The following is a 9,578-nucleotide window of genomic DNA, read 5'->3' as shown; positions in this document are numbered from 1 at the left end:
GGTCATTTGTTATGGCAGCCTCAGGAAACTAATACAAATACCAACCACAACTCAAATCAACCACGTGGGGGGAATTCCTGGGCAGTCCAGTGGTTTGGAGTCTGTGCTTTCACTGCCGAGGGCCCAGCATGGCCAAAAAAAAACAAAAAAATCAAGCACGGGGTAGTAGAGTGCACGCTCTGTGATGGTTTCTGGCTGTTGCACTGTTAATACTAAATGTTCTGGGTTTGGTCACTGAGCCCCTGTGTCTAAAGTAAATGAGTCTAATTATCAAGGACTGAGTAAGACTGAAGTCCTTTATAAATGATGGGCCTTTATTTACTGTGCCCATAACCACAGTACATGTGTAAAGAAAGCAAGGAAATGAAACAGAAACTTCTGCATTTAGAAGAAAACTACAGTAGGCTATGGAAGATGTTTGTCACTGTGGTTTTGTATCAGTATTTCCAGTACAATGCCAATATTTTGAGGGTAAAATAAAGTAATTTTGATATAATTAGGAAGAATTAATTCTTGGGCTCAAGTTAGGGTTTGCTTATGGGACGGGGTGAGGTGGGGGACATTTCTATATTTTCTTGTGGCAGAGCAGTTCTGGGATCATTTTGTTAGTGGTTTGTGGCTGATTAATATCCTAATTCCATTGTTGGCAATAGCAAGTCACAGATAAAAAGACATGCATTTGTGAAAATCAAAACAGGTTGAGTTTTTCTAGGTCCTGAGAACAGCTGTCGTGGTTGGAGAGCTGTCACACTTCCTGCAGAAATATTGTGTCCTAGGCAGTAGATTAATGGCATGGGTTATTTTCTTTGGCAGCTTTAGAACTTTGACAAGATACAGACGAAAGAAAAGCAAAAAGATACAGATGAAAGTCAAGCAGGACTTCCCTGGTGATCCAGTGGTAAAGAACCCGCCTTCCAATGCAGGGGATGTACGTTCAATCCTTGGTCGGGAAAACTAAGATCCCACATGCCGCGGGGCAACTAAGCTCAAGCACCACAACTACTGAGCTCCTGCGCCTCAACAAGAGAACCCACGTGCCGCAAACTACAGAGCCCATTCGCTCTCTAGCCCGCACCACAACTGCAGAGCCCACACACCGCAACTAGAGAGAAGCCCGCGTATCGCAAAGAAGAGCCCGCACACTGCGACAAAGAGCCTGAGCGCTGCAACGAAAGATCCCGCATGCCTCGACAAAGATCCCGTGTGCCACAACTAAGACCTGACACAGCCAAAAAAACTAATTAAATAAATTAAATAAATAATATATATTAAAAAAAGAAAGTCAAGCAAAGTGGTTAATTTCTTTACACACCTGTTGGACAAGATATTTTAAACCTACTGAATGAATGTTTGTGAGTTTCATATCATTCATTTAGCTTTAGAAATTTGGGAGGCTATGAAGGAGCTTCAGGAATATTGGAGACCTTGGTATATGACAGTCTGTGGTGGGGGAGAGGGAGCTTAAAGTCCTAAGTGGACTTCACTCTAATTCAATAAATATTTGTTGAGCACCCACTATATAAAAAAATAAAAGACACTGTTTTGGGTGCTAAAATAGACAAAAAGTATAAAATAGGTGGCACTTTTTACGGCATTACAGATAACTTTTGAACACCCTCCTCTGCTTCTGGTACAAAGGGGTATGGGGCAGTTTGAGAAGAGGCTCCTCAGGTTTCAGTCTGATTTGATTTAGTTTCAAAGGGCTGCTCACTTACATTCCAAGATGAATGAGCCACACTTGATTATACATGTCGATACCAAAGAGATAGCTGTACAGAGGCAAGTATTTTTCATTGTTTTCCTTGTAATAAGAAGTCATTGAAACAGAAGTTTCAGACTATATTGCAAATCTATAGTAATCAAAACAGTATGGTACTGGCATAAAAACAGACACATAGATGAAAGGAACAGAATCGAGAGCCCAGAAACTAACCCTCCCATGTACGGTCAACTAATATTTGACAAGGGAGCTAAGAATACTCAATGGGAAAAGGATTGTCTCTCCAATAAACTGTATTGGGAAAATTGGATAATCACATGCAGAGGATGAAATTAGACCCCTATTTTATACCACTCACAAAAATTAACTTGAAATAGATTAAAGACTTAAACATAAAACCTGAAACCATAGAACTCCTAGAAGGAAACACAGGGAAAAAGCGCCTTGACATTGGTCTTGGCAATAATTTTTTTGGATATGATACCAAAAGCAAAAATAAATGAGTAAGTGGGACTACATCAAACTAAAAAGCTTCACAAACTCACAGATATAGAGAACAAACTAGTGGTTACCAGCGGGGGGTGGGGGGGAATATAGCAGTGGCGGAAGGGGGGCACAAATTACTGGGTGTTAAGATAGGCTCAGGTGTGTATTGTACAACACGGGAAATATAGCCAATATTTTGTAGTAACTGTAAATGGAAAGTAAGCTTTAAAATAAAATTTTAATTTAATAAATAAATAGCTCCCACACAGCAAAAGAAACAATCAACAACATGAAAAGGCATCCTATGGAATGGAAGAAAATATTTGCAAACCACTTATCTGATAGGGGGTTAATATCCAAAATACAGTATATAAGGAACTCATACAACTCAATTGCAAAAAAGAAAACCATCTGATTTTTAAATGGGCAGAAGACTTGAATAAACATTTTTCCAGAGATATACAAATGGCCAAGAAGTACATGAAAAGGTGTTCAGCATCACTTATCATTGGGGAAATACAAATCAAAACCACAATAAGATATCACCTCACACTTGTTAGAATGGCCATGATCAAGAAGACAAGAAATAACAAGTGTTGGCAAGGATGTGGAGAAAAGTGAACCCTTGTTCACTCTTGGTGAGAATGTATATTGGTACAGCCACAATGGAAAGCAGTATGGAAGTTTCTCAAAAAATTAAAATAAAAATAGAACTGCTATATGATCCAGCAATCCCAGTTCTGGGTATACACCCAAAGGACATGAAATTAGGATCTCAAAGAGATATCTGTACCCCAGTGTTCGTTGCAGCATTATTCACAATAGCCAAGATATGAAAACAACCTACATTTCTGTCTATGGATGAGTGGATAAAGAAGATGAGAGAGAGAGAGAGAGAGATAGGTGATAGATAGATAGATGGATAGATAGATAGGCATTGTATATGTAATGAAATATTGTTCCACCATGAGAAAGAAGAAAATCTTGCCATTCGCAACATGGATGGACCTTGAGGGCATTATGCTAAGTGAGATAAGTCAGACAGAGAAAGACAAATACTGTATGATATCACGTACATATGAAATCTACAAAATCTGAACTCACAGAAGCAGACAGTAGATTAGTGGTTGCCAGGGGCTGGGAGGTAGAGGAAATGGGGTGACATTGGTCAAAGGGTACAAACTTCCAGTTATAAGATGAATAAGTTCTGGGAATCTAATGTTTAGCATGGTGATTATAATTAACGATGCTATATTATATACTTGAAAGTTGCTAAGAGAATAAAACTTAAATGTTTTCACCACCAAAAAAAAAAAAAAAAGTTAATTATGTGAGGTGATGAAAGTGTTAACTAATTCTATTGTAATTATTTCAAAATATATACATGTATCAAACCATCACATTGTACAACTTAAACTTATATGTTATGTGTCAATTTCATCTCAATAAAGCTGGGGGGAAAACATACCTTTCCTCTAGACTGCTTTCTATTTTAAGATCAGGCTTCTGCAGGACCATGCCCTTGGGCTTCCTAGAAACCCTTTCCTCTAGCTGGGAAGCTCACCTACGCACTGCCTCATATTTTTGAACCTTTAACAAAGGGTCATAAAGCCACACCTTTAATCTGATCTATACTTACAGGCTGTTTTTCACTTTGACAATCTTTTTTTTCACTGGATGTGAAAAAAGCTTTTCTTTCCCAACCTAGCAAGTCATAGTCTCTCTATATTTCCTTTAAATTCTTCTGGAAAGTCAGCCAGTTCCTTCTATAGTTCAACCCTTTCTTGCTACGCCGTATCATGCTCATCAGTGAGTAATCAGCATTATGCTTGGGTATCTCCTTAGCCAAATACTTTCTATTTTCTGTTTCTATTTCTATTTCTGGGTAATCACAGGCGACAGTTTGCCAATTATTTCACTACATCATAATGAGTCATCATTTCTTCTGTTCCAATAACCATTTCCTCACTGTTTTCCCTACATATCTTAGCCTTTTCTTAGGGCACTACCCAACTCCTGATACCAACTTCTGGAGCAGTTATCTATTGCCACAATAATGTTGCATGGCAAATCACATCAAGCATTTATTTAGTCTATGAGCCTAAAAGTCAGCTGGTAGCTCAGCTGGGGCTGACTGATCTTCCCCCCAACCCTGCCACGAGCCAACCACAGATTGAACCTGGGCCCTGGCAATGAAAGCACTGAATCCTAACCACTGGACCACCAGGGAACTCCCAGCACTGATTAATCTTGAATGCCTTGTCTGAGACCACTTTTCTCAGTCCCAAGTGTCTTCCACCGTCCAGCAAGCTGGTCCAGGGTTGTTCTCATGGTCAAGACAGGAATCCAAGAGAGAACAGAAGCATGAAATGCCTCTTGAGGCCCAGTCTCGAAACTGATACACCATCATTTCTGCCACATCCTATTGGTCAAAGCAAGTCACAAGGCCAGCTCAGATTCAAGGGATGGAGAAAAGGAATCTACCTATTGATGAGAAGAGCTACAAACTATTATTACAAAGGGTGTAGAAACAGAGAGGTTGGAGAATTGGCGCCACTTTTACAATTAATCTAGCACAGTAACAATCTTGGGAAAAGAGACAAGGCTTGTAACATCATGTTTAGACCTCACCACAGCATTAAATATCTCAGAAGAGATAAGCAAATCTGGAAAATCTCCTTAGAGAAAGAAGCACCTATATCCACCATTAAGTCAGCTCAAGCCCATCTAGTGAGCGGAACATGTAAGGCCTAGAATAATCAGGGGTAATAAAGAGGCAAGAATGACATCATGATTTCCCCAATTGTCCTAAGCCAGGTTCAGATTCTGAGTTGTGGTTTCAACCCATATCCATAAAAGTACTGATTCAGGTCAACATGTGTATTTATCCTTTAAAGGAAGTCTTTGTTCCCAGTAAGGATAAATATCCCACCAGTGCTATTTATTACAGGCTTTTGCAGCCTTTGGGAGAAGAAGATCCAGTCCCTTTCCTTATCAACTCTTCACCTCCTCTTTTAAAATGTTAATTGTATGACCATGGGTTTAAATTCTCTATTTTTTCCTGTAAAAATATACCAGTGTGGAGCCCCTGATATCAGCTCCCTTGATTGTTTAGTCTGCACCATGACTAAAACTGTCCTCAAATGATTCTGAAATGCTGGCGGTGAGTCAGAAACAAAGATGCTACAAGCCACTACACAGGAACAGTCTTGGGAGCAATAGCTAACCTGGAATCTATCTTAAATTTTTGCTTTCATCTCCCCACATGAGCACTTCTGTTTAATACACCATAATTTTCTCTAGAGCTATTCTTATCCCTGGATAATGGGAGGGACTTTCAGCTTCAGCTGGAAGGTGATTTGGGGCCTCAAAAGGCAGGACAGATATCTGCCTCCATAGTATTATAGCAAATTACTGCAATTTCTAGTTCCCCCTCTAATAATATATGTTATTATATAAGTCTGGGGATTCTTCTATTAAATATTTGTGATTTTCCAGGCAGCCTGAGGGTGGCAGCAATGGACCTTTGGTCTCCAGACTAGCCTGGGAGCTGTCTTAAAGGAGCCACACACTTAGTCATTGCCCAGATGCTGGGGTGAAGCTGTGTTTGAAGCAGCACATAGGCTGGATGTTGTGTTTTATAAATGTGGTGCTTGGACCAGGAAAATAAAAATACAACCTCGGGGTTTCCCTGGTGGCGCAGTGGTTAAGAATCCGCCTGCCAGTGCAGGGGACACGGGTTTGAGCCCTGCCAAGCCCTGGTCCGGGAAGATCCCACATGCTGTGGGGCAACTAAGCCTGTGCGCCACAATTACTGAGCGTGCGCTCTAGAGCCCACGTGCCACAACTACTGAAGCCCGCACGCCTAGAGCCCGTGCTCCGCAACAAGAGAAGCCACCACAATGAGAAGCCCGCGCACCACAACGAAGAGTAGCCCCCGTACTCACCGCAACTAGAGAAAGCCTGTGTGCAGCAACGAAGCCCCAATTCAGCCAAAAATAAATAAATACATAAATTTATTTAAAAAAGAAAATGTAACCTTATGATCTGTAGGTGAGATCTAATGCCTCAGAATAGCTACTCCTGACAGGGCAGAGAACGAGTCACTAAACTTATTTACTGATGCCCATGAATCATGGCACCACCATGGGGGTCATCACTAGCAAAATCAAAGGCAGAATTTCCTTATATGATGTTTCTCACGTTAATTAGAATAAAGAAAAAGTAATTGGAGAGTCAGTATTTAAGATGAATGTTGTAATATTATGGGACACATAAAAATAATGGTAATGGATATGTAACTATCAAGAAAATTAAGTCACCTAGAGGGGTGGGATAGGGAGGGTGGAAGGGAGACGCAAGAGGGAGGAGGTATGGGGATATATGTATATGTATAGCTGATTCACTTTGTTATAAAGCAGAAACTAACACATCATTGTAAAGCAATTATACTCCAATAAAGATGTTTAAAAAAAAAAAAGAAAATGAAGTATTTATAACCACAGTGAAAAACATAAGTGAATCTCATAAAAATAATGTGCGAAAGAAATGAGACACAAGAGTATGTAAAATTCAAAAAAGCAAGCAAAATTAAACTACAGTATCAGAATGCACCCCTAGGTAGTAAAACATAAAGAAAAGCAAAGAAGTGATTACCATACATATCAGTATAGTAGTTACCTCTGGGTAGAAAGGAGACAATAGTGATACGAAGGGGGAAAGGATTCTGGGATACTAGAAATATTCAATCCTTGACCCAAGTGGTGGTTACATGGACGTTCACTTTGTGATAAATCATTCAGCCGTATATTTATATTTTGTATATTTTTTCCTGCATGTTATATTGTACGAAAAAGATTTAGAAAAAAAAAATGTCCAAGAATAGCCAAAGCAATTTTTTTAAATAAAAGGGAACGTTATTACAAAGTTTTAGTAATTAAGAGGATTGGTATGGGTGAAGATAGGCAAATGAATAAATGGAAAAGAATAAAGAACCACACCCTACCTCCAAAATAACCCATGAATCTAAACTATCTGGGTATATAATAGAGGTGGCATTATAATCACTAGAGAACAAGAAACTTAGGAAGAGGCATCCTAAGATGTAATCTTGGGAAAGCCAACAGGAAGCGATCTTGTGAGACTTTCCTTGTAAACATTAAACTGGTTGAAATGTAAAACAAGGCTCGACTCCGCCCTTAGACATTCTGGGTAACAGGGGAAGGCTTCAGGTGTGTTTGTTGGCTCTTCCGGCCGCTAGGTGGCACCTGGAAGATCGCGGGCGCTTGGGGATGACTCATGCGCAGTGCTCTTAGGTTCAGCCGCAGACCCTACGCTCGTGCACGTGGGTTTGCCCACAGCGTTGACCCGTGTGCACAGCGCTCACGCACGCGCATTTACGTGCACACCGCTAATCGCGCTGTACCGTTATTCCAGTTTTTCTGAGAGCGGCCGAGCTGACCCCGCGGTCCGGGATGTCCGAGCTGCCCGTAGACAGCAGTGTCCCACCGACGGCCGCGGCGAATGACAACGGCGACGTCCCGCAGGCGGAGGTAGGCGGCGGGAGGCGGGAGCCGGCCCCAGCGCAGCCTGTGGAGGCCAGGGACCGTCCGATGGCAGCGGCCAGGGAAGGTCCAGTGGCGGATGCCAGGGAAGGTCCGACGGCGGCGGCCAGGGAAGCCCGGATTGCAGAGGTTGCCCGATTGTTGGCGGAGCCAGCAGACGAAGAGGGTCCTGAGGGCAGACGCCGGTCCAGGCCCGGGAACAGCCCAGGCCTGGCTGCGTTGCCGTATCTCCGCCTCCGTCACCCACTTGGCGTTTTAGGAATTAATTACCAGCAGTTCCTCCGCCACTATCTGGAACACTACCCGATTGCTCCCGGCAGAATTCAGGAGCTTGAAGGACGCCGCAGGAGATTTGTGGAAGCCTGCAGAGCAAGGGAAGCAGCGTTTGATGCCGAATATCAGCGGAATCCTCAGAGGATGGATTTTGATATTTTAACATTTAGTATAACTCTGACTGCATCTGAAATTATCAATCCTCTGATAGAAGAACTTGGTTGTGATAAGTTTATCGGTAGAGAATAGTTTAGTGATGAAACTACTTCAAGAACCTCTGCGTTCAATACAGTCATACCAATCCTGTAACTTGATTTCAAAAAGTCAAAGTATTTGAGAATAAGGCAAGGCACAGTTGAAAAAGAAAAGGAAGCTTATCAAGAAAAACCATCAGAAAAGAAATAGAAAAAAATAAAAACCGTTATGACTCCTCTAACGTCCTTTGAGTTTGTGATTGATCCAGATTCTTTTCCCTGCATTGTGGAAATGTCTTTTAAAATTGCTTCACTAAAGTGAAGAATGGTTTTATATAATTGAGACTTGATGAAGAAAAACTGCCAATAGAGCCCATAGTGTAAGATTGATTTTGTGTTTTCTGAGGCATTTCAAATGAAAGGCAAAGTAAATACTGTATATATTACATGATAAATTATGTATTCAAGACTATCGGAAATCTCTGGATTTTTTCTTTCATTCAATTTTTAATACTTTTTTGGTAAATAATCTATTTATAAGCCCCCAAAATATAAAGTGTGCAGTGAAAAGTCTTCTATCCCTTCCCCCCCCACCCAGTACCTACCACAATTCCCATCTGTAACCACAGTACCTCTTCTGTCTTTTCAGTTTCCCTATATATACACAAGTAAATACAAATCTAGGTGGGTTTTTTTTTTCATTTCTTAACAAAAGTTGGCAAATTATATTTATTGATCTATGCATTGCATTTTCAGTAAGAACTTATCTTAAAGATCCTTCCAAACCACTACATTTCCTCATTCTTTTTTAGAGCTGCATTTTATTCCATTCTGTGGTTATGTTGTAATTTACTTAACCAGGAACATACTGATGGGCATTTAGGTTTTTTCCCATCATTTTCTATTGGCCAAAAAAGTTGCTCTAATAGTTAATCTTGTCTGTATATCCCATGGCATGGGCACAAATACAGTATTGCTCTGATTCTAAATGCACTTTTCATATACTGACGTCTCTGAAATTGGGGTGTATCTTACATTTGATGGTGTAATACAGCATTTTCATAAAAATAATGGTTCATATTATAATCAGCAGCTTCTTAGATTCCTTGTTATGTGTAATATCTGTAGTACGAATTTCCAGAGGTGAGAATTGTGAGGTGAATGCACTCATGTGAAAGTTTATAGATATTACTAAGTTGCCTTCCATTCATGTTGTACCTCTTCACACTCCCACCAGCAACTGCTGAACATGGACATTTCCCCTGCAGCCTTACCAGCACAGTAAGTCATCAAATGTCTGGATTTTGCCAATCTATATAGTTGGAAAACGGTATATCAGTT

At 40.6% G+C, this 9,578-nt stretch overlaps 1 protein-coding gene across 1 annotated transcript; it reads left to right on the top strand.

The window, feature by feature from the left end:
• The first annotated feature begins 7,680 nt into the window (after nucleotides 1-7,680).
• LOC137753815 (EP300-interacting inhibitor of differentiation 2) lies at nucleotides 7,681-8,407 on the top strand. The gene has a single exon (XM_068529188.1). The coding sequence runs from the start codon at nucleotides 7,681-7,683 to the stop codon at nucleotides 8,290-8,292; it is 612 nt and encodes a 203-aa protein (XP_068385289.1). The 3' UTR covers nucleotides 8,293-8,407.
• The last annotated feature ends 1,171 nt before the right edge of the window (nucleotides 8,408-9,578 follow it).

This window comes from Eschrichtius robustus, chromosome 19 (genome assembly GCF_028021215.1).
Source record: "Eschrichtius robustus isolate mEscRob2 chromosome 19, mEscRob2.pri, whole genome shotgun sequence".
Lineage (NCBI taxonomy): Eukaryota > Metazoa > Chordata > Mammalia > Artiodactyla > Eschrichtiidae > Eschrichtius > Eschrichtius robustus.
This window is presented reverse-complemented; position numbering and strand designations above follow the sequence as displayed.

Excerpts from the sequence above, each read along its gene's own strand:
- LOC137753815 (XM_068529188.1), top strand. The coding sequence starts at position 7,681 with ATGTCCGAGCTGCCCGTAGACAGCAGTGTCCCACCGACGGCCGCGGCG.